We start from the raw sequence: 25,435 nt of genomic DNA, 5'->3' as shown, positions 1-25,435 counted from the left end.
AGTGACGAGGGTATGGTTTTCTCACAGGTATGGTTTTTTTCACGGAACACCGGGCCTCTATACTCTCACAGGGCAGCTGATCACATATACCCCTATACTTGGAAGTATTGGGTATGCTCATCCTCTATTGAGGAGTAAGGAGGTGTAAGCAAGTAAAGGTAAGGTAAATACAAAGGGGTCGGGGGATGCACTTTGCAGAGGCACTGTCAATTTTCTTTGCATGAGCAAATGTATTAACCATCCAAATAATTCATAACAACATTCTATATGCCACTGTATGTGTTTGTGATATGACATCATGAAAAATAAATATACTTTCTTATTCTATAGACCAATGAGACATGGATAAATGACCAGTGTGAAGAGGTCACATGCATTGGAAACCACATCACTACTCACAAGCCGGTGACCTGCCCTGAAGTCAAAGAGATAGCTTGTACCAATGGCTTCCCACCAATAAAGAAAAAGAGTGCAGATGGTTGCTGTGACTACTATGAGTGCCAATGTAAGTTTAATAAATGAAGGACCTCCTTGCCAAGCGAGTATTTATATTATAATAGTAATTTCTGGATTTGATATTACCCACTTCGTTACTGTGCAGTTTTACGCCCTTCCTGCCCTGGTCAATTTTTAGTTTTCAGCTCTGTCACACTTTGACTGACAGTTGCACAGTCATATTGAATCACCGCTGGGTTTTTATTTTTGGCTAAATAAACAAAAAAATTTGATTTTCCTTTCGTTCACTGATGGACACAGCTCCATGTCTTCTAGACCATTTGGCTTCATGCTGCTCTCTCTAGAAGTAGGACTAGGTGGAAACCTTTTTGGTTACGCCCCTGAGGCAGTCCCACAGGGTATGCCATCACGTCCTGCTATAGGACTTCTGTTTTTTCCTGCCTAGTCAGGAGTAAGGACTTGGCTCTCTGCTGGGATCTGCAGTCCTGGCATTTTTTTCCTTTTTTATTTTTAAATGGTGTATTTTACTATTCTTTATTATTTTTGTTCCTGTGTGAACTACAATCAACTTGTTCCTGTGTGAACTACAGTCAACAGCCAGACTGGGCGATACACTGGATATCCTAAATCCTTATGGTCCTCCCAGTCTGGCCTGTGAGCACGCCCCCGGTGAGTAGAACACCTCACAAGGTCGCATAGCCCTGGTCACAACGACAGTCACAATCAGAGTAGCAGCATACCTCAGGCCGCAGCACCCCTATTCCAAGATGGTGCGGTGGACTGCTGGGAGTAGCGCCCGCTTGGTGCCATGGTGTGCCAAGTAGTGTCCCCCCTCCTTTCCTACGGAATTGTTGGGGGGGTTGCAGGCCTTCCCTGGGGATGGTAGGCCCATTCCTGTGTCCTCCCCACCTCATGTTCTTTCCTCTATCTCCACAGTGAGGTTCCCCTGTGTAGGTGCCCTCACCTGCCCCCTTTCTCTCCCCCTTAGCCCCTCATAGGGGGCATGGGTGCATTCGGTAGGGGAACTTGTCTGGTGTTGGGCTGTAGAGTGGTGTATGGGTGTCGCTGTTGCCCCCCCCTTTTGGGGATGCCCATACCTGGGTGCTGCGGAGGGGGATCCCTTTCTGGTGTATGATGTTTTCTCTAGGGTCCAGTGGGGTCCCGTGCAGTGCCATGTGGTGCTGCCATTTTGCCATGGTCTCTGCATTCCCGGCTTCGGCAGCCATGTTTGTGTAGTCCAGCAACCATGTTTTGGGTTTCCCATAGAGAATAACGGTGGCCACTTTATTGTAGTCTGAGTGCGGTGATGTGCTGCAGGGGCCTCTAATGTCAGTGTCAGTGCTTCCTCTTCCTTTTCCATTGCATTGTGGCAGGCTGATTGGTGCTCTCCAGCTTTGGGGTGGTGAGTCTCTGGGGGCATACGATCCTCCCTCTTCTATATACAGCTCCATGGGTGCACTGATTCTTGTGGTGCTCCAGCCCTCTCTGCTGTGCACATTCCGGGGGTAGAGAATTGGCAAGTGGACTACCTCAGTCGACAGACATTGAATCAGGGAGAATGGTCTCTTCACCCGGAGGTGTTTCACCAATTGTGCCTTCGGTGGGGGACCCCCGATGTGGACCTGTTGGCCTCCCTTCTCAACAGGAAGGTGCAGAGATTCATGTCAAAGTCAGTGCAGACCAATGTTATTTTCCCAAAGACCGTTGGTGGCGAATCCTTGGTTCACACTTTTGTGCAGGGAGTTCGCCATCTGGCTCCGACGGTGAGATTCCTGGTGCCTTCGTGGAACCTCAATTTGGTACTGTCTGTGCTTCTAAAGCCTCCCTTTGAAAGTATTCAAGAACTTCCTCTGCTCACTCTGTCGCAGAATGTGGCCTTCTTAGTCGCTATTACTTCCACAAGTAGGGTGTTGGAGTTGGCTGCGTTGTCCTGCGTTGTCGCCTTTCCTGGTGATTCATAGGGATAAATTGGTGTTGCAACCCTGACAGGTGTTCCTTCCTAAGGTTGTCTCGGGCTTTCATTTCATTTGAATGAAGATATTGTGTTGCTGTCCTTATGTCCTTAGCCGAAACATCCTAAAGAAATTGCTTTACATTCCTTGGATGCTGTCAGGGCGATTCGGGTGTACCTGGCGGTGACTGAATCGATTTGAAAATCTAAATCTTTGTTTGTTCTTACAGATGGACATTGTAAGAGGCAGGCTGCATCTGCTGTGACCATTTCCAAGTGGATCAGGCAGACAGTGGTGCAGGCCTATTCCATTAGGGGTCAGGTTCCTTCTTTCCCTGGTAAAATGCATTCTACAGGGGGGGCTTAGTGCCTTCTGGGCCTTCCGTCATCAGATGTCAGTGGTTCAGCTTTACAAGGTGGCTCCGTGGTCGTCTGTACACACATTCACAAAATTTTATAAGGTGGATGTACTTGCATCTTCGGATGTGGTTTTCGGGCGCAAAGTTTTGCGTGCTGCGGTTGCAGTCGCTCCCACCTCTTGAGAGTGTGATTTATTCCTGGTGGTGAGCTCCAGTTTTTCCCGGTTGAGCTCCTGTTTTACTTGGTTGGCTATGTTTAGCCTTGTTGGGAATTATATATTTTGCTGTGTTTTTCCACGCCTTCTATTGCACTGCTTTGGGACATCCCAATGGTCTAGAAGCCATGGAGCTGTGTTCCTCAGTGAATGAAAGAGAAAACTGGATTTTTGTCTTACTGTAAATTCCTTTTCTCTGAGGTTCACTGATAGACACAGCATCCGCCCCTCTATTGGGTTGGGTTATGTGTTCTTTTCACACTACTTGTTACAAACTGAAGTCCTATAGCAGGAAGTGATGGTATACCCTCTGGGACTGCCTCAAGGGCGTAACCAAAAAGGTTTCCACCTAGTCATACTCCTAGAGAGAGCTGCATAAAGCCAAATGATCTAGAAAACATAGAGCTGTGTCCGTTAGTGAACCTCAGAGAAAAGGACTTTACTGTAAGACAAAAATCCAGTTTTTCCTTGTTACTGTAAATTACTGCATAAATTCTGCATAAATTCTTCATAAATTTAGGTCAAACTGTTTTCTGCTACATTTTCTTTTTAAAAATAACCCAAATCGTTTACTATTTAGTAGGAAAGTAGGAGAGTTATAGAGTACACAAACTATGGTATATAAATCTGAAAATTGATCAGTCCAGATGTACTGACATCCTATCTCATTTATTGAGGCCTGAAAACACCAGGGCAGTACAAATACTCTTAAATGACCCCTTTTTGGAAAGTAGACAGTCCAAAGTATTTAGTAAGAGGCATAGCAAGTTGTTTGAAATTTAAATTTTTGGTTACAATTTTTGGAAAATGAAGAAATTAAAAAGACATATTTTCACCAGCGCAGTACAGCATTATCATCTAATTGGTGTGGCGGTCATCAGGGACACTGACTGGTAACAGTATGTAAAAATAAGAAATAAAAATAACATTCTTTATAATATTTTTTTTAATTACTTTTTTTACGCATTATGATTGCTTATATCAGTTAATTTATTTGGTATAAGCAGTGGCGGCCCGTGCATAGGGGGCGCCAGGGCGCCGCCCCCCCTAAAAAAGAGGGGAAAAAAAATGACAAAAAGGACAATAAAGTTATATATAAAAAAAAAATATCGGTTCACCGGAATCGCCGACCTATGTGGTGGCTAAAGGGGGGGGGGGTGGGGTTTACGACCCAGAAGAGGCGCCGATTGGCTGCCTTCTGGGGGCGTAACCTGGGCGCAGGAAGGAGCGCTTGGCCACCCCCACCTTCGTGATATCCTGGCTGTGATTGGTCCAGTCTCCAGCCTGGACCAATCACAGTGGGACATCAGCTGGCGACGTGATGCGTGGGGCGGTGCACCGCCCCGGCGTCACGATCCCCGCTTCCGCTTTCAGTTCCAGCTGAGCAGCAGTGCGTCGCAGACTCGCAGCATGCGGAGAGAGAAGACGACGCGACCGCTCCGCTTAGTTCTTCAGGAGGAGACGGAAGCCAGTCAGGACTCGGATCGGGCGGCGGCGGGCCTTCGGATCTAGGCAGGCCGCAAGGCACGCAGCGTGAGGTGAGGAGGTGACGGATGCCATGCCAGCCAGCAGCCATTGCCATGCCAGCCAGCAGCCCAGCAGCCATGCCAGCCAGCAGCCATTGCCATGCCAGCCAGCAGCCCAGCAGCCATTGCCATGCCAGCCAGCAGCCATTGCCATGCCAAATTGCCAATGCCATTGCCGCCATCCATGATGAAGCACAGCACTAGTCTGGTCTGGGCCCGGCCTGGGTAACTTGATAAATCTTGCACCGTGACCTGCCTGTACCTACCTGTTCTGGCCTGGCCTGGGTCCATCCATCCATGATGGATGGATGGACCCAGGCCAGAACAGGTAGGTACAGGCAGGTCACGGTGCAAGAATAATATCAAGTTACCCAGGCCGGGCCCAGACCAGAGTGTGCAGATATCATTATATATATCATCATGGATGGATGGATGAAAGGGTCATGTACGCTGGTCACTACATTGAAAAGGGGCCTGTACACTGGTCACTACATTGAAAGGGGGCATGTACGCTGGTCACTACATTGAAAGGGGGCATGTACGCTGGTCACTACATTGAAAGGGGGCATGTACGCTGGTCACTACATTGAAAGGGGGCCTGTACGCTTGTCACTGCATTGAAAGGGGGCCTGTACGCTTGTCACTGCATTGAAAGGGGGCCTGTACCCTTGTCACTGCATTGAAAGGGGGCATGTACGCTGGTCACTACATTGAAAGGGGGCCTGTACGCTTGTCACTGCATTGAAAGGGGGCCTGTACCCTTGTCACTGCATTGAAAGGGGGCATATACGCTGGTCACTACATTAAAAGGGGGCCTGTATGCTGGTCACTACATTGAAAGGGGGCATGTATGCTGGTCACTACATTGAAAGGGGGCATGTACGCTTGTCACTGCATTGAAAGGGGGCCTGTACGCTTGTAACTGCATTGAAAGGGGGCCTGTACCCTTGTCACTGCATTGAAAGGGGGCATGTACGCTGGTCACTACATTGAAAGGGGGCCTGTATGCTGGTCACTACATTGAAAGGGGGACTGTACGCTTGTCACTGCATTGAAAGGGGGCCTGTACCCTTGTCACTGCATTGAAAGGGGGCCTGTACCCTTGTCACTGCATTGAAAGGGGGCATGTACGCTGGTCACTACATTGAAAGGGGGCCTGTATGCTGGTCACTACATTGACAGGGGGACTGTACGCTTGTCACTGCATTGAAAGGGGGCCTGTACGCTTGTCACTACATTGAAAGGGGGCATGTACGCTGGTCACTACATTGAAAGGGGGCATGTACGCTGGTCACTACATTGAAAGGGGGCATGTACGCTGGTCACTACATTGAAAGGGGGCCTGTACGCTTGTCACTGCATTGAAAGGGGGCCTGTACCCTTGTCACTGCATTGAAAGGGGGCCTGTACCCTTGTCACTGCATTGAAAGGGGGCATGTACGCTGGTCACTACATTGAAAGGGGGTCTGTATGCTTGTCACTGCATTGAAAGGGGGCCTGTATGCTTGTCACTGCATTGAAAGGGGGCCTGTACGCTTGTCACTGCATTGAAAGGGGACATGTACGCTGGTCACTACATTGAAAGGGGTCATGTACGCTGGTCACTACATTGAAAGGGGGCCTGTATGCTGGTCAATGCATTGAAAGGGGGCCTGTACTGTGGGATTAGTGCTAGGGGGTCTGTACTGTGGGATTAGTGCTAGGGGATCTGTACTGTGGGATTAGTGCTAGGGGGGCTGTACTGTGGGATTAGTGCTAGGGGGCCTGTACTGTGGGGTTTGTGCTAGGGGGTCTGTACTGTGGGGCTTGTGCTAGGGGGTCTGTACTGTGGGGCTTGTGCTAGGGAGTCTGTACTGTGGGGTTTGTGCCACTCTCAGTCAGTGTATCCCATAATAGGGTGTCTCTCACAGTATATCCCATAATAGGGCCCCTGCTCCCTATTGGATATACTAGTACTGAGAGACCCCTTAATATTTGTGATACATTGGGAGAATTTGTTCACGCAAGCAAAATACAGGGGACAAAATGGGTGGAGTCGATAAGGGGTGGGGCTTCTGAGAAATGGGAGGGGTCAAAATAGAAGGGCAGGGTCTTGCGCCCCCCCATCTTAAAACTTCACCAGCCGCCACTGGGTATAAGCAACCATTTTTACTGAATTAAGCTGATTCATTCAGTGTATTTTGTTGTGATTGGCCAAAGCTAATCACATGGTACCGATGGGCTGCGATTAGCCCTGTCTGTACTATGTGATCACTGTGATCAATCACAGCTAGCGACACAATTGTATTCGGTGGATGGCAGGAAAGGAAGCCATCCATTGTTTACAATTTTCATGTGATCTGCTGTGATTGGTCACAGTGATCATAGAATACTGGCAGCGAGCCGGTATAGTAATCAGACAGATCCTGCCACTGCACGGCCCCATGGCTGCTTGAGCGATGTGTTCTGAGAAGATGTCATGTTACGTCTACTTTGGAGGATGAATGGCCCGCCCGAGCGTCAATTTTCTATAGGCCAGGAAGGTGTTAAATACAACTCAATGTGTAGCTCTGGGATAGATTTAACTCATCTTAAACTGACCACCCCCCCCCCCCAAAAAAAAAATACAAAATCACATATACCAACTACCCTATGGAAGAAAGATCTGTATAACTATTTTCAGGCTGCTCTAGTTTGGTGATGTGATTGTCTCCCCTGTGCTAACTAGCAGCGGTTTCAGGGGAGAGGATGGAGCACCAACAACCGATGGCTAACAAGCATTTCAGCCTTTGTCAGAGTGCTCTCCTGCCTTCCCTTCAGCCAGAGCTGGCTGATACAGGGCCACTGAACTGGACCAGGGTGGCCTGAGAATAGGTGAGTATGTGCATCTACCAGGGTAGTTAGTATTTTACAGGGCAGGTTTTACAATTTAAAATGTATGTATAGGCAAAACTTTTGGTTTTCTTTTGTTTAGAATAGCTTAAAGTGGAACAAAACCTCCCGATTTACCTGTTTTCCAATATTCCATGCATGATGGGAATGATAAATGTAACAATTGTTTGTGCTCTGAACGGAACTGTCAAATAGTTGGTGTCACATGTGCAGCACAATGTCAGCTGCAGATCAAACTGAGGCTAAGATGGCAACTTCCTTGGCTGTAAAGAAAATTAGGTTTAGTTCCTCTGTAGGCTTAAAGTTCTTTCACTTTCTCTCCTGGAGAAACCAAAAAAAAAGAAGTGAGAGGAATCCACAAAGTGAGGGGGATTCCCCTCATAGCTGTCAATGAAACAGTCCCCATTGGATGTTTTATCCTTTTCTTTTGTACTGATGACAACTGTAATAGGTGGATTTCCTATCACTTACTGTCTCAGTGGCAATGGTATCCAGGGAAGACAGAGAAGATTGAAATGTATGTAAACCTTAATAATTAACTTATTTTATTTGCTCTCTTCTGGCCTGTTAAATATGCCATTGACAGTGTTTTGTAATATTTGTTTTATAAATTTAAATGTAAATGCATGTTGATTTTTCAAGATATCTTGTGAGCTGATAACTTCCTACGCACAAGAAGGGATTATAGAGATCAGGAAGGTGGAGGGAGATAAGGAGAGCTCCATCAGAAAAGAAGTAGGCAGGTCTGACATCACATTATGACAAAGAGGATGGTAGGAGAACATTATATGGGAAACTCTAAAAATGCCTTGATAATCAAAACTTCCAGTGGTAGCCCCCTTGAGAATTGTCTATGCCTTATTCAGACAACCATTGGCACCAATGTCGTTAACATTACTACTACTAGCACATCCGGGAAAAATTCAGGTAGTTATTTTGAAATTTAGGAACCTGCCACTATGGCAGCAACACAGTATGCCAGTTTTCAGAGGAGCAGTTTCTCTGCTTGGAAGCTGTTGTGCATGTGACAGTTTCCCACACAGTGTTGTAACCCCGCCCCTATTCCGTGGGAATTTCTCAGCTGAAAATTGAATGTAGATAGGAATTTAGTTGATGTCATTATCCAAATGTAAGTAAATGACTTGCCATTGGATGGGCAGAATGTAATGGGGAACTGAAAAACTAGCCCCCCTATAGGTCCGCTTTAATTTTGATTGACAGCACATGGCAGTGGGCCAATTCAAAAATGGCTATTGGACTGATTAGTGGCTATGGATTTACCCACTGCTATGCACTGTCAATCAAAAGTAAAGTGAACCTGATGGGCAACTAGTTTCTTAGTTCCCCATCAGACTACACCTACCCCAGTACAAAACTCCTCGGCCATGCGTCTGTCAGTGCACTGAAGGAGTTTGGACACTCCTTCAATGAAGAAATGGACAGATTCATGTACATGTCTGTGACAGGTTCATGAATCAAGTGCAAGCACTGACACTTTCGGTGCTGCGCACCGACGAAATTCTAAAGGGTGTCTATGACACCCTTTATTAATTCCCCTGAATATTTCGGGGGAACGTCAACAATTTTCCTGTATTGCTGCATGTTTAAAGGGATAAAGCACATTGAAGTGTACATCTATTGTGGAGATCCATTAAATACTGCTGCATTTTTAAACGGATAAAACACAATGAAGTGTACATGTATTGTGGAGATGCATTAAATATAGTCAGCACTAAAAACTTTATCCAAACTAAAAAAAATGAAGTTTAAGCTATACACTAAATACAGTACACTTTGAAACCCATTGTTTTACAAGGTGCAAGTGGTACTTGCAGCATGTTTAAAGGGATAAAACACAATAAAGTGTGCATGTATTGCGGAGATGTACTTAATATAGTCAGCACTAAAAACTCCATTCATTTAAAAAAAACATAAAGTTTTAACTAAACATACACTTTGAAATCCTTTGTTTTACAGAGTGAAAGTGAATAATAATGCAGAAAAATTGCTTGCCTTCTTACAGGTGTCTGCACTGGATGGGGTGATCCACATTACATAACCTTTGATGGAACCTACTACACTTTCCTGGACAGCTGCACATATGTCCTTGTTCAGCAGATCACTCCCAAGTATGACAATTTCCGTGTCCTTGTTGACAACTATTTTTGCAATACCGATGATGGCTTGTCCTGTCCACAGTCTATCTTGATCTACTATAAATCCAATGAGATTGTTTTAACGCGTATGTTATACGAAGGAAGGATGAGAAGCAGGGTAAGATATGCATATTTTTTTATATGAGACAATATTTCCAGAGTCCATTGCATTGTAGTCCAGTTTGATTTTGAGTGACACTAAACAATATCCTTATTTTCCAAAATAATCCATACACATCCACTAATTAATGTCAGTTTGAAGGCAACAGTTTAGTGTTGTCAGATTGCAACAGAAACTGCAGTTACTGAAAGTATTGTTAAGTAATAAACTTTGCAAAAATAAACTTTGCTTAGAGGGTCCTACGTGGAAGGAGTCGTTCCTAGGAATGGGGTGACGGGTTGGATTTTCGAGGAAGAAAGGGCCAAGATTCTTCCCCACTATGGTATGCAGGTTAGAGTGTTAGAGATAAGGGTAGAGTTCCTTCTGTCCATTCTCTGACACTCATTCTTGAATGTCTACATTAACAGGACCCTGGAGAGATAGGATTTTCATCAATTCTCACTGTGGATTCCTTTGGAGAGAGTGTTTGGGAAAAGTGCAAGCAGATCATTGATGTATGATCAGACTATGATGTGAGGGAGAAGCATAGGGATTCAGGGGTGGGTGATAGAGCATAGTGTGATCTAGTGTGGGGGTCATTCAAGAAGTGTTGGAGTTGGAAAAAGAACCATGTTGGCACTGGGTTGACCTTGTTCATGACATTCAATGTGTGCTATTAACAAAATGTGCTACTGCTTAAGAACAGTCAAATCCCAAGATTCAGGTCAGGGTGTCAGCCTGAGAAAAAAAGCTTGGTCTTGACTACAACTATGGTTAATTTCTTGCACTGAATTCCAGAGGTAATCAGTGCTTGCTTCCTACGGGGATAATTTGGGATTGACTGTATCCTGTTCTCTCCACTCTATAGATTAGGTTCAACAATGACTGGATCTCTCCTGGTTTTACCAAAGATGGCATTACCATCACCACTGCTGGTATCAAGATGAATGTGGAGATTCCAGAAATAGATGCCTTTATCTCATTCAGTGGAATGATCTTTCTCATTAACCTACCATTTAGTAAATTTGCTTACAACACAGAAGGACAATGCGGTATGTAAATGGCTCCTAAAACTTTTATTATTTATTAGGGATATGGCTTCTGTAGCTCTTTACATTGTATTGTTATGGTTGAGTAAAATATTTTTGTGGTTTTTCCCACAAAGGCACTTGCTCCAACAACAGCACTGAAGACTGTCGAATGCCAGATGGCAAGATTGTAAAAGATTGTTCTTCCATGGCTCCCTACTGGAGGGTTAATACCACAACACCTGGCTGCAGTAAACCACCTCCTCCAACACCACCTCCTTCAACATCACCACTTTCTCCAACTCCACCTCCTCCAACAACACCATCAACTTGTAACTCTTCACAAGTATGTGATATCATCTTAAGCAAGTAAGTTATACTATAGTTATACAATTTAAGCAATTTGCATAAATGTTCATTTTTATTCACTTTACAAGCATGTTCCAGTCAAATTGAGGACTAAAGCAAAACTCAAGCCCAGCATAGGTTAAAATAATAAATGCAATACTCACCTTCAACTTGAAATTTTCTCTGGTTATATTCTTGTGACCACTAAATGGGGATAGTCATCTAGATTGAATGATCTCCAGCATACTCAACCCACTTCCTCTAAACCTAGGTTGTCATGGATCAGCCCCCTAGGGTGTGTAAATCGAACAGACTGAGGCCACACACTGGCAAAGTCAACCATAGAAAGAATAGAATTTCATCTTTAGGTTTGTGTTCTCCCACTGGCTCACCCTTCTGACATGTTTCACCCTGGTTGAGGTTAATCATTGGGTAATTATAACACATTATTGTTTTTACACAGATGATGCATGACAGGTTCACTTTAATTATAGAGTGGTTATAATGCATGCTGCTGTTTTTATACAGATGTTTTATAACAGGTTCACTTTAATTCAACTCCTCTATTTAAAGTATCTTCGCTGAGTGCCACAAGATTATACTACCCAAACCTTACCATGAAGGTTGCGTCTTTGATGCCTGCCATATTAGCAACGATTCAGTGCAGTGTTCCAGTTTGGAGATTTATGCTTCCCTGTGCAGCGCCAACGGAGTCTGTGTAGACTGGAGAGGAAAAACTGGAGGCCATTGCCGTAAGTTCTGTAACTAGTCTATATTAGGATACTTGATTCTACAGTAATAACAGAGAAAAAATAAATACTATCTATCTATCTATCTATCTATCTATCTATCTATCTATCTATCTATCTATCTATCTATCTATCTATCTATCTATCTATCTATCTATCTATCTATCTATCTATCTATCTATCTATCTATCTATCTATCTATCTATCTATCTATCTATCTATCTATCTATCTATCTATCTATCTATCTATCTATCTATCTATCTATCTATCTATCTATCTATCTATCTATCTATCTATCTATCTATCTATCTATCTATCTATCTATCTATCTATCTATCTATCTATCTATCTATCTATCTATCTAATCTATCTGTCTATCGTGTGATCTAATTTTTTTTTTTGCTTTTTTAAAATATAGCATACAGCTGTCCTGCTGGAAAAATGTATAATCCTTGTGGACCGGTTAATGTTAAGACCTGTGAAAACAAGTAAGAAATGTTAACCACTTGACCTCCAGAAGGTTTTACCCCCTTCCTGACCAGGCCTTTTTAGGTTAATCAGCACTGCACTACTTTAACTGGTAATTACGTGGTCATGCAACGCTGTACCCAAATAAAATTTATGTTGTTTTTTGACACAAATATTGTTTTTTTTTTTTTTTTTGGTGAGATTTAATCACCACTGGGTTTTTATTTTTTGCGATATCAACGAAAAAAGACCGAATGTTTTGAAAAAAACTATATTTTATACTTTTTGTTATAAAAAATATCCAAGAAACTCAAATTTTGTCATAAATTTAGACCAAAATGTATTCACAAAGTTGTCACTTACATCATTTACTGCTCACACATGCCATGGGTATACACGGTTGCCGAAAACCAATCACCGCCTTCAGGCTTTTTAAGGGTGTAAATTTCTCACTTCACTTCCTCACCCACTACCTATCACAGTTTTGGAGGCCCTGAAATGCAAAGAGGTACAATAGCACAACCCCCCCCCCCTCACAATACACACACACTCACACAGATGATCCCTTTTCAGAAAGTAGACACCCCAAGGAATTTGATAAGAGGCATGGTGAGTATTTTGCAGATCTCATTTTTTGTCATAAGGTTTTGAAATTTGAAAAAAGAAAAGGAAAAATACATTTTAGTTTTCTTTCTTCATTCTCCATAATAATTGTGGCAACAAATGAGATCTGCAAAATACTCACCATGCCTCTTAGCAGATACCTTAGGATTTTTACCTTCCACAAAGTGGTCATTTGGGGGGGGGGGGGGGTGGCGGAGGTTGTACTATCCCGGCATTTCAGGGGTCATGAAACTATGATAGGCAGTAAGGAATTGAAATGAGGAAATAATGCCCTTTAAAACGTAATTGTGCTTATTGGATTTTGGGGCCTGTACGTGGCTATACTGCCAAAAATTCCCTCACACGTGGTATTTTCATACTCAGGAGAAGTAGCAGAATATATTTAGAGGTGTAATTCCACATATACCCTTGGCATTTGTGAGCAACATATCATTTAGTTGACAACTTTGTGTAAAACTTGTGGCAAAAAATAAAATATTTCATGGGCTCAACATGCCTCTCAGCAAGTACATAAGGGTGTCTACTTTCCAAAAAAGGGTCATTTGGGGGGTTTTGAACTGCCCTGGAATTTTATGCCCAACATTAGAAGCTTATGCCACACATCATCCACTCTTCTAACCACTTGAAGACCAAGCCTTTTCTGACACTTTTTCTGTACATAAAAACATTTTTTTCTGCTAGAAAATTACTTTGAACCCCCAAACATTATATATATTTTTAAAGCAAATGCCCTACAGAATAAAATGGTGGGTGTTGCATTTTTTTTTCTGTCAAAAGGTATTTGTGCGACAGTTTTTTAAATGCAAATTGTTTGGAAAAAAATACACTTTTTTAAGTTTAATGCACAAAAACACAATATATTGCCCAATTGTTCTGCTTACATTTTTCATGATTACATTAAAACATTCTCTAGATCCATCCTGCATTAATCCAAACTTGAATAATTTGACTATAGCATTTTAAGCTGATTTCCTTGATATTGGTATAGGCGAGGGCCACACAAATTAGTTCCAAACTGTGATCCACCACTGTTCAAATGCCATTGTTGCATTTTTCTTTTTCCAGGCACATTGAAAATGTTGCTACTGGTATAACTGAAGGCTGTTTCTGCCCAGCTGGAACAACCCTTTTCAATTCCTACACGGATACTTGCATCCAGAGTTGTGGTAAATATGCAAAATATGTAATGCAAGCAACTAAGAGGACTATAAAAAGTATAAATATACTGTAATTCTTATAATTATTTAAATTATTAGTTTATTTTTATAATTAAATTAAGTCATGAAAATTAGTTTTCTTATTTCTTTCTTGCAGCTTGTGTTGGTCCTGATGGAATGCCCAAAGCTGTGAGTTGGACTTAAACATTTACTCATTGAAAATACTTGTTAAATACTATTTAAATTTTAGTCAGTAAATGTTTTACGCATTTTAAAACTATGTACATTTTTAAAAGACTTTAAAAACCTTTACAGGTTACTGGTAATTTGTACATTTTTTTAGTATTATGAGCATTAGTCCTTCCCTAAAAAATAAGATTTTTACTTTACAAACATTTTAACTAAACATGATCACTTGTTTAGAAACAGGAACAATATAAGTCCAGCGCTTGATAAATGTGATATCTTAAATATGTATCCAGTACAATAAAACAATGAGTAAAAGTCCAAATGATATTATAGTGAGCTAAATAAATGTGTGCAAAGAGTGTCCACAATGTGTAGAAAGTTTATCCAGTATATAAACTCTTTGGAGTACTATGTGCTGACCAGAACATCAAACATCGAGCAGCAAGTGATATCCAGTGAAATCCACTAAACGTTGTGGAAAGTGAGCCTCCACCCAATCTATGCAGTCACCAGAATTAAGACAAAAAAGGCTCTGATCAGTACTCCTTAGCAGGCACTCCTCATCACTTCTTGGTAGCAGCATAAACGCCTTCCCCAGGAACCAGAAAACTGCACATATAGAGCTTTCCAAATCAGAAGCCCCAAAATGCTTGTATTCTGTAGTATTTTATTATAATATGTTGAAAGTACACATACATAAATGCTGCAGCATTCTAAAACAAATAAACATGTCGGCTGACCCCTGTATGGGACCAAAGACTAGCGGTGAGCCTGCTGCTTTATTACCAATACCAGGATTTGGACTGTTTATTTATTTTGGCTGAAGTAAGCTGCCTTTTGTTTTGCTGCACTTCAAATAAATGACCAGTTTTGCTTTCCCCAAACTGCCTGTTGGTCATTCCAGAGCTACATGGTTACATTTGGTGGAGGTTGCGGGGCAGAGTGTAGCCGCAAAAGCCATTTGGAAGCAATTAAAGAGCCAGTACCAGGACCCACAGTTGCATGTCCTGGGTCAGTAGAGCACAAGCACTGAAAACCTCACAGGGTGACATGGATGAGATGATAAAAGCCCTGGCTCAGAGCATGATAGCCCAGGAGCAGGCCACTACAGAGGCCAACCGTCGCCATGAGGAGGCAATAGCTGCATTAACAAAAAACGGTGCGGCATCTCGCACAGGGACGGGAACACACAGTTGTTGCCCTTAGCAACCAAGTAGCCATAAGGACCAGTCACTACCTACAAAAGTTGACGCCTAGTGATGATGTGGAGGCATTTATGTCTAATTTTGAGAGAACAGCAGAAAGAGAGGGATGGCCCCCGGACCAGTGGGCTGGTATTATTGCTCCATTCCTCACTGGAGATCCCCAGAAGGCCTATTTCGAACTGTCATCTGCTGATGCCAAGTTTTACAAAAGACTGAAGGCAGAAATCCTGGCCCGCCTTGGGGTGACTACTGCTATGTGGGCCCAAAGGGTACACCGTTGGAGAAAGGGTACACCGTTGGAGGTACCGACTGGACTGTTCGCCAAGGGCTCAGATGCATGACCTGAGTCAGCTGGTGAAAAAAATGGCTGCAGCCCGAGGTGTTAATGGGTCCCCAGATGGTGGAGTGGGTCGTGTCAGACCGATATCTGAGGTCGCTGCCACATGACCTTCAGCGCTGGGTGAGTCATGGGGACCCCAAGACAGCAGATGAGCTAGTGGAAATGGTTGAGAGACACGCTGTGGTGGAGGATCTACTGGGACCTGTCAAGCCTAGAGGACCCTTGCCAGTGAGAAGAGACAAGCCATCCATTAAACCAGGGAGTCAGCACCCAGGAGAGTCAAGGAGCAACTGCTCCAGTGTCCCCGAGCTATGCTCTGGCACGCAGGAATGAGGTCGTGCTGTGCTGGCGGTGTCACTCCCGGGGTCATATCCAGACCCACTGTCCCCTGCAGGAGGAACCCATGGAATGTGGCGCTCTACGAAGGATGTTGTTTTATGCCCAGATGGTCTGTGCTGCCCACCTGGACCTAACTGAGGGGCGGTTTGAATGTGACCTTTGGGTAGACCAGATTCATGCCCAAGTGCTGTTGGACTCCGGAAGTATGGTAACACTTGTGGGTAACGGGGTAGCTGGGGAAGTGAGTCCTGGAGCAAGAACCCTGAAGGTGGTATGCATACATGGGGACACCAAGGAATACCCACTGGTGTCAGTGACAATCACCATGGCCTGTGGCACAATTGTTCAGGAGGTTGGCGTGGTACCCAACCTCATCCATGATGTTATTATAGGGAGGGATTGCCCATTATTTGTTGAACTTTGGGACTACGTGAGCCAAAGACTACCGGAAAAGCTGGACTGCTCTGTTCCCTTTAAGGGGTTGAACACCCCTGATAGCATTGCATCTAGGGAACCTTGAGGGGGGGGGACCCAATCTTATGCAGGTCATGGCTGGGGAGAACATAGAGGAGGCCTCCTCTCTGCTGTGTATGTCAGAGGAGGATGAGAGAGAAAGCTCCTCTAGTCTTGCCCATCCTAATCTTGAGATGTAACGGGGTGCATTTTCTTCTGCTCAAAAGAGGGATCCCACACTGAAAAATGCCTGGGAACAAGTTACCGTAGTTAATGGGGTGTCCCAAGTACCTGAGACTAAAAAAAGGTTTCCCCACTTTGTGGTCATTGGTGAGCTGCTATACTGGGTTACCGAGGTTAGGGGAAAAGTGGTCGACCAGTTACTGGTTTCCCAGCCTTTCAAATGCACGGTGCTCGACCTAGCTCACAATGACGCATTGGGGGGGGGGGGTCACCTGGGGGCTGACAAGAACGAGACACGAATAACAGACCAGTTCTGCTGGCCAGGAGTGACAGCAGAGGTGAGACGTTATTGCAGTTCATGTCCCACCTGCCAGCTGACCGCACCAATGCCCCACTTGAGGAACCTGTGGGTGCCATTGCCCATTATCGAAGGACCATTTTAGCGCATTGCTATGGATTTGGTGGGCCCTTTGGTGAAATCGGCTCGGGCCACCAATACATCCTCGTGGTACTCGATTATGCCACCAGGTATCCAGAGGCAGTTCCCCTAAGGCAGACTACTTCAAAATCAATTTCCAGGGAATTGTTTAATATGTTCTCTAGGACAGGATTCCCAAAGGAAATCTTGACAGACCAGGGCACCCCATTCATGTCTCAGGCGATTGAAGATCTGTGCAAGTTGTTCCAAATCAAACAGCTGTGCACATCTGTCTATCATCCACAGACCGATGGACTGGTAGAGCAGTTCAAAAAAACTCTCAAGTCAATGCTTAAAAGTGTTGTGCAAAAAGATAGTAAAGACTGGGACTGTCTACTCCTAGCTTTGATGTTTGCTATTAGGGAAGTGTCTCAAGCGTCCACAGGTTTTTCCCCGTTTGAATTGGTGTATGGGCGAAGGCCAAGGGGACTGCTTGACTTAGTGAAGGGAATGTGAGAGTGAGTCCTCTCCTCATAAGACAGTTGTAGAACATATAACTCAGATGAGAGAGAGGATTGCTAAGGTGATGCCTCTGGTAAAGGAGCACATGCAAAAAGCGCAGGATGCACAAAGAAGGATTTGCTGTGAACCCGGAAAAGTGTGCCATTGCTATGGAGGAAACCAAGTACTTGGGGTACATTGTAGGTAGAGGGCTGGTGAAGCCACAGATGAACAAAGTAGAGGCTATCCAGGCCTGGCCCTGCCCATTCACGAAGAAACAGGTGCAAGCCTTTTTGGGTATCGTGGGGTACTACCGCAGGTTTGTCCCCAACTTTTCCACTATGGCTGTACCTCTCACAGACCTGACAAAGGGTAAAAAGTCAGTCATGGTGAAATGGAATGACAAGGCTGAAAAGGCTTTCCAGGAGCTTAAAACAGCCTTGTGTCAGTATCCAGTGCTGGTCAATCCAGACTTCTCAAGAGAATTTGTTGTTCAAACAGATGCCTCCAGTGAAGGCTTGGGAGCTGTTCTGTCCCAAGAGGCCCATGGGGAGGAACACCCCATAGTTTTTCTGAGTAGAAAATTGACAGCCGCCAAGAGAAATTATGCTGTAGTGGAGCAGAAGTGCCTGGTCATTAAGTGGGCTCTGGACTCACTATGCTATTTTCTCCTCGAGAGAAATTTTCACCTGGTGTCAGACCATGCCCCATTGACCTGGATGAGACAGAATAAACACACAAATGCTAGAGTTACCAGGTGGCTTTTGGTGTTGCAAGAGTTCAAATGTGTAGTTGAACACAGGCCAGGAAAGCAACACCAGAACATGGACGCTCTCTCTAGGGTACACTGTAGGGTGTCCCACGTTGCCTCCGACACCTCCGCGTTGAGGAAGTGGGGGGGGGGGGGTATATGTACAGTACACTGGGAATGTGTCCTGGATGGCCGGTACATTTTCCTGATATTTGAATTGTGATCCCTTTAATGGGGTCAGTTGCAGAGCTTTTGTGGTACTCAGGGGTTAAGTCTAGTTAAGTCTAGGGAGGCTTGAAAGGCAGCAGAGGCAAATCAGCACCTGTGTCAAGGAAGTGAATGAGAGAGAGAGACTCACAAGCTGTGCAGTGAGTGGAAGCTCTCAGACAAGCTGAGCCTTGGGCTGCTAACTTCCCCATGTGTGGCCTGCCTGGCACCCTGACTTTGAAGGAGCCTGACCCCTGTATGGGACCAAAGACTTGCGGAGAGCCTGCTGCTTTATTATCAATACCAGGATTTGGACTTTTTATTTATTTTGGCTGAAGTAAGCTGCCTTTTGTTTTGCTGCACTTCAAATAAATGAACTGTTTTACTTTCACCAAACTGGCTGACAGTCATTCCAGAGCTACCCCAGGTTACATTTGATTAACAACAAGTTTGCAAATGACAGTTTGAAGCTGATACAACAAAATGTTTTACCTTTAAAACGCTTTTCATACATCAGATTCTTCATACTGGGTTGTAAATTCTTCCTTCTAATGCCTCCCTTCCTGTGCCGTTTGATACCAGATGTATATTTATACATTTTGTGACACTGGAAATTCAAGGCTTTGTTTGTACAGTAAATGCTCGTCTTTTATAACAACATGTAATTGAATAATCTTTTTTATATTGGCAGCCTGCAGAGACCTGGACCAGTGGCTGCAAGAAGTGTGTCTGTGAAGCAAATTCCCTCACTGTTCAGTGTGAGCCATTATCATGCCCGAAACTAACACCCATCACCTGTGAAAAGGAAGGCTTCATTCCTGTGACTCTGCCAAACCCAGAAGAACCATGCTGCATGCTGAATGAATGCCGTAAGCTAACATCTTATCTGTATATTTTTTTTTACAATATAATCACTTATTTTCCCATCTACTGCTGTAGGAATACTAACATTTGATCTGTCTGCCCATAGAATGTAACAGTACTTACTGTCTGAAGAAGGAAATGAAGTGTGAAAATGGATTGAAAGCTATTCCTGTACTTCTAGAGGGTGACTGCTGTCCAAAATATGAGTGCGGTACGTACCGAATTAAGATATCTTCATCATAGACATTAATCTCTAATAAGATTTCTCCATGCTTAAAAAAACATTCTTGGTACTGTTTGAAACATCACAGTTGTTTCTATAGGGAATTCATACACAATTAACTGTGCTGACCTACAATGAGTTTAGTTTAACCATTTGCCGACTGCTCACAGTAATATTACTGTGGCAGTGCGGCTCCCCTAGGTCCAGCCATGTAGACCTATCTCACTGGACTGCTAGTGACCGCCGGAGCCGCGCTCCCACTGTGTTTAGACACAGCGGGAGTTCGACCATGGGAGGAGCGGCTCCGATTGCCACTGCCCTCACCTGATCATCAGGGAAACGGAGAGAAGACCCGCCTGTTTATGTAAACAAAGCAGGCGGATCTTCTCAGTGACAGACAGGAAGAGATCAGCAGATTCAGCATAGCTGAAACTGTGATCTCTGTGTCTGTCACACAACCCCCCCCCCACACACACACACACACACACACATCAGTAAGCATTAGGCATATATTTAACCCCTTGATCACCCACAGTATTAACCCCTTCCCTGTCAGTGTCATTATTACAGTAACAGTGCATATTTTTAGCACTGATTACTGTAGTAATGTCACTGGTCCCCCCAAAAGTGTAAAAAATGTCAGTTAGGGGTCCGATCTGTCCGCTGCAATGTCGCAGTCCCGCAAAAAATTGCAGATCGCCGCCATTACTAGTAAAAAAAAAACAATAAAAATGACATAAATCTTTCCCGTAGTTAGTAGACGCAATAACTTTTGCGCAAACCAATCAAAATACGCTTATTGCAATTTTTTTTACCAAAAATATGTAGCAAAAAACAAATTGGCCTAAAATGGTAAAAAAATTCAATTTTTTAATTTTTTTGGGGAGGAATGTCATATAGCAGAATGTGAAAAAATATTGTTTTGTTTTTTTTTTCAAAATTGTCGCTCTTTTTTTGTTTATAGCGCAAAAATGAAAAATGGCACAGTTGATCAAATACCACCAAAAGAAAGCTCTATTTGTGGGGGGGAAAAAGTCGTAAATTTCATTTGGGTACAGCATTGCACAACCGGGCAATTGTCTGTTAAAATAAGGCAGTGCCGAATCGCAAAATAGGGCCTGGTCAGAAAGAGGTCAAATCCTTCCAGGGCTGAAGTGGTTAAGAGCTGTTTTGATTATTTCAGATAGAATTTCTCAGTGCACATCCCCTTGTAGAAGAAAAGATAATTTTTTACCTGCTTGCGATTGCACTAATTTGACCATCCAAAGCAGAAGCACAGTGCATTGAAAAAAGCTGTACATTTTTTTTATGTCACATCGCAAAGCAAATTTTTACTGATCTTACTTATCTTAAAAAACATTTATAATAGCTATGTAAAAAACTAATTTGATAGAATAATCACAATAAGAATATCCTAAAATGTTCTCATATTTTTCAACAGCTGTGCCAGCCTGTGTTTATCAGGATAAAACTTATAAGGTAAGAAATCTATGGACAGGAGGGAAAAAAAGCTCAAAATGTTTTATATTATGGCTTATATAACAACATACTGTAAAGTATACCATAGAATAGAGAAAAACAATTTTTTGAGGTTTTGGATAACAAAGGGTATAGATAATTACCACCAGAACAAGTGTGTCATTGGAAAGATTTCAACTCCTATTGTGTTTCAGTGACAGCTGTGGTCACCATGATTACATAGTTACATACTGTAATTAGTCTGACTGAAAAAAAGGACAGAAGTCCATCCAGTTCAACCAATAGAAGGAAAAAAATATACAGTATAAACGCTCCTATATATACAATCCTACACCCACAGTTGATCCAGAGGAAGGTAAAAACCCCCAGCAAAGCATGATCCAATTTGCTCCAGCAGGGGAAACAATTACTTTTTGATCCCCCAAGAGGCAATCGGATATTCCCTGGATGAACTTTACCTATAAATATTAGTATTTAGTTATATTATAACTACTATAGTTATGTGTATCTAGGATAGAATGCAGGCCTTTCTTAAAACAATCTACTGAGCTGGCCAGAACCACCTCTTGAGGGAGTCCATTCCACATTTTCACAGCTCTTACTGTGAAGTGGCCTTTTCTGTATTTGGAGATTAAATCTCTTTTCCTCCAGATGTAAAAAATGCCCCATTTTTTCCTCTGTGATGACTTTAACCTTCCTAGCGGTATTCCCGAGTGTGACTCGGGGTAAGATTTTAGTGCCAAAAGCGGTAACCCCGAGTCACACTCGGGGTAGCGCTAGGAAGGTCGCTGGATGCTGGTAGAGGTTTTACTTACCTTTTCTCCGGGATCCAGCGAAGAATGCGGGCGGTGTGCGGCGGCGGAGCTTCCTCCCGATCGTCTACGAGCCCCGGCTTCCGTCTCTGGCGACGTGACGTCCGCCGGGGGGTGGAACCGGCGGCTAATTCGAATGTAAAATACACCAAACACACTGATACCATTCAAAATAAAAAAAAAATCACATTACATTGCCCCCCAGTGCCCTTTCCTGCAGTTTTACTGTACTTTTTATGTAAATATATGTATATATATATATATATACAGTATATATATATATATATATATATATATATATATATATATATATATATATATATATATACACAGTATATATATATATATATATATATATATATATATATATATATATATATATATATACACACACACATATATATATATATATATATATATATATATACACACATATATATATATATATATATATATATATATATATATATACACACATATATATATATATATATATATATATATATATATATATATATATATATATACATAATTCTTGTGAATGAGCAGCCCAAACCAACTGTATACATTATACAGTATATATATATTATACATATATATAATATATGTATACATACATATATATATATATATATAATATATATATATATAGTAAATGTATACGGTTGGTTTGGGCTGCTCATTCTCAAGAATTGCAAGCAAAATAATGGTACCGCTTTCAGCACCTAAAATCCAAAAGAATCATACCGCCAGGGAGGTTAAAGTGAGTAACCAAACACCAAGTTCACTATATGAACCACTTATGTATTTATACATGCTGAGCATATCCCCCCACCCTAATCTCCTCTTCTCAAAAGAGAATAAATTCAGTTCCTCTAATTGTACCTCATAGCTGAGCTCCTCAATGCCTCTTATCAGTTTGGTTGCCCCTTTCCCGCTTTCTTCAGTTCCCTGATATCCTTTTCATGAACTGCTGCCCAAAACTGAACTGCATTTTTCAGATGAGGTCTTACTAATGATTTGTACAGAGGGCAACATTCTCTCTCTCTGTCTCTCTCTCCATCTCCCTCTCTCTCTCTCTCTCTCTCTCTCTCTCTCTCTCCACTCCATGTCTCTCTTAATACAAGAAAGGATTTTTCTCACTTTAGAAACTGCAGCTTGGCATTGCTTTAACCAATTCAGTTATCATACCTATAGTTGCCTTATGGACTGGATCATTGTGTACAAATGTTTCTGAGCTAGAAATGGACTGAAACTAGCTTTAATGTAATTGTTGTTGTATTTGAGAATGAATTACTTCATAGTACAAGCAACTAGAAGCCAAAGATCATTTGTTTTAAAGAAAAAAATGTTTTTGAATTTTGACAAGAGACATCCAAATATAAATGCCACCAAAAGAATGCAAGTGGCCAAACCGCAGCCTTAAAAAATGGACTTTATAGGCTTGATATGGGAGACGACTTACTATTATAAAACATAATACATTTGTATACATTATAATACATAAATAAAACACCAGCATAAAATGCACTAGCAAGATCCTAAGAATGGGCAAAAACTGAGATAAATGCCCTACTACATATGACGGAGGTTTATGCTTATACAGCATATGAAACATAGATGTGGAGTCTGTGTACTTTCAGGTCACCGGGTCAAGGTTTCACCAATTCTGGCTTCCTCAGGACCCAATATAATAGGAGGGCAGCACGATGTGTGAAAAATAATGATACAAACTTTGATGACAAAACATAATATAACAATTCTATGAATTTCATATAGAAATGTGCTCACATCAATATGGTGGATCCTAGGGCATCCAATTGCAAAGCCTGAGGAGGAGCACAGAGGCCCCAGAACCCAACTGCACCACCAGAGAGAGCATAGAGATGCAAATATCTAAAATGGCAGAACATGACCACATAATAACTCAATACAAGAAGATCTCCTCAAATCAACAAAGTTTTGTAAATAGGCTTACTTACAAAGTTAGTGGCAAAGACAAAGGGCTGTAGATTAGCATAGATCACAATAACAACTACATAGTATTTATATTCCCACATCCAATAAATAGAATAAAAGAAAGGGGAAAAGGAGTAACCTAGCCCATACAATCTTTTAAACAGGCATAAGTACAAAAACTCAAAAAAGCAAATCAATTTAAAAATACGTATACTATACGTATATTTGAATTTTTTATGAGTTTTTGTTCCTATACCTGTTTACAAGATTGTTCGGGCTATGTCACTCCTTTTCCCATACTTTTGCAAAAGGGAGACTGGGGTTGATAATTTACTAAAGGCGAAAAGACAAACCTTGCAGGCATAGTTTTACTTTGCAAGTGCAGTTGCTCCAGAGCTTAGTAATTGAAAGGAAGCTCTGTTGACTTCCATTATTCCATTATCCAAACATGTGCAGGCAAAAAAAATGTATTTATTTTTTCTTACATGTGATTGGGTATTAATTGCTAAGTTAAGCTTCATCTTTCATTACTAAGCTCTGGAGCAACTGCATTTGCAGAGTGCACAGTCTATTTTAATACCTGTAAAGAGCATGGGTGTTGGCGCTGCTCTTTATCCTAATGTGATGTATCATACTTCAAAAGGTGAAAACTAATGTACAGCATATATGCAAAAAAGTGCATGGGCTAAAAAATATATAAAATGCTGTGCTATATATGTAAGAGCTAATGTACAAAAAATTGAACAATAAATAATAAAGTGCAGGTGCTGGATACAGGTGCCCAGACAATGTGAACATCCAACTACATTAAACAATATGTGCATTAGACATTTGTTAAACCAGACTTAGTTAGTCCAAATTTTCCAGCTCTCTTTGGTGGTCCTCATGGTGGTGTCAATAAAAACTGCAATGTTTCTTAATATTGCAATCAACGATCTGTGCAACCACATGCAGTGTGCCTGGTGTCTCCTCTCGTGCCCCCTCCTGTTATTGCACTCACCAGACATCTTTCCCCTTTCAACAGGGGTATCCAGCTTTTACAGCTACACCCAGCTGTATAACTCTGGGAAACTTTCCTTCCAGTCCCCAGCGGCATCAGTAGTACATATAAATGGCAAGAGTAAACCCCAGTGTGAATCTGTTTAAAATACTTTATTCAAAGGACATAATAGTGCACATTTAAAAAGGAAAAAATTAGCTCGTTTTAGAAGCAAGAAGTCTGGGACGCAGTGCGCCTCACGGACCTAAATCAGAAGTAGCACAATGATGCTATGCTTCACCCTACTTGTTTCATCACTCTGACATCATCGGAAGTGGCGCCATCTTGCTCCACTCAACGTTTTTTAACAGGTAAAGTGTCCTAGCAACTGCAGGTCACATGTTCTATGGCCATTTTGAATAAATAATAGCCTGGATGTGTATCCAGTGCCTCCAGGCAACCCTGTATCCAATGTAGATATCCAATTTAAATATTCACAATCTATTTGCCTTTAGCAAATCCCC

The 25,435-nt window shown here is 42.4% G+C and overlaps 1 protein-coding gene across 1 annotated transcript in view; it reads left to right on the top strand.

Annotated features, from left to right (window-relative positions):
• The window catches only part of LOC309565962 (von Willebrand factor-like), a gene marked incomplete at both ends in the record, with an annotated part of 214,069 nt that overhangs the window by 155,128 nt on the left and 33,506 nt on the right, over positions 1–25,435 (top strand). The window contains 10 exons of the mRNA XM_082270990.1: positions 331–505; positions 9,402–9,652; positions 10,503–10,686; positions 10,800–11,031; positions 13,918–14,018; positions 14,167–14,198; positions 17,754–18,479; positions 19,287–19,464; positions 19,566–19,670; positions 21,124–21,161. Of these exons, the coding sequence (XP_082127116.1) occupies positions 331–505; positions 9,402–9,652; positions 10,503–10,686; positions 10,800–11,031; positions 13,918–14,018; positions 14,167–14,198; positions 17,754–18,479; positions 19,287–19,464; positions 19,566–19,670; positions 21,124–21,161 (2,022 nt within the window). The remainder of the gene's footprint in view (positions 1–330; positions 506–9,401; positions 9,653–10,502; positions 10,687–10,799; positions 11,032–13,917; positions 14,019–14,166; positions 14,199–17,753; positions 18,480–19,286; positions 19,465–19,565; positions 19,671–21,123; positions 21,162–25,435) is intronic.

This window comes from Pelophylax lessonae (genome assembly GCF_965119305.1).
Source record: "Pelophylax lessonae genome assembly, chromosome: 10".
In the NCBI taxonomy this organism is placed as follows: Eukaryota; Metazoa; Chordata; class Amphibia; order Anura; family Ranidae; genus Pelophylax; species Pelophylax lessonae.
The sequence above is the reverse complement of the archived record's forward strand: the minus strand, read 5'-3'. Positions and strand labels throughout refer to the sequence as shown.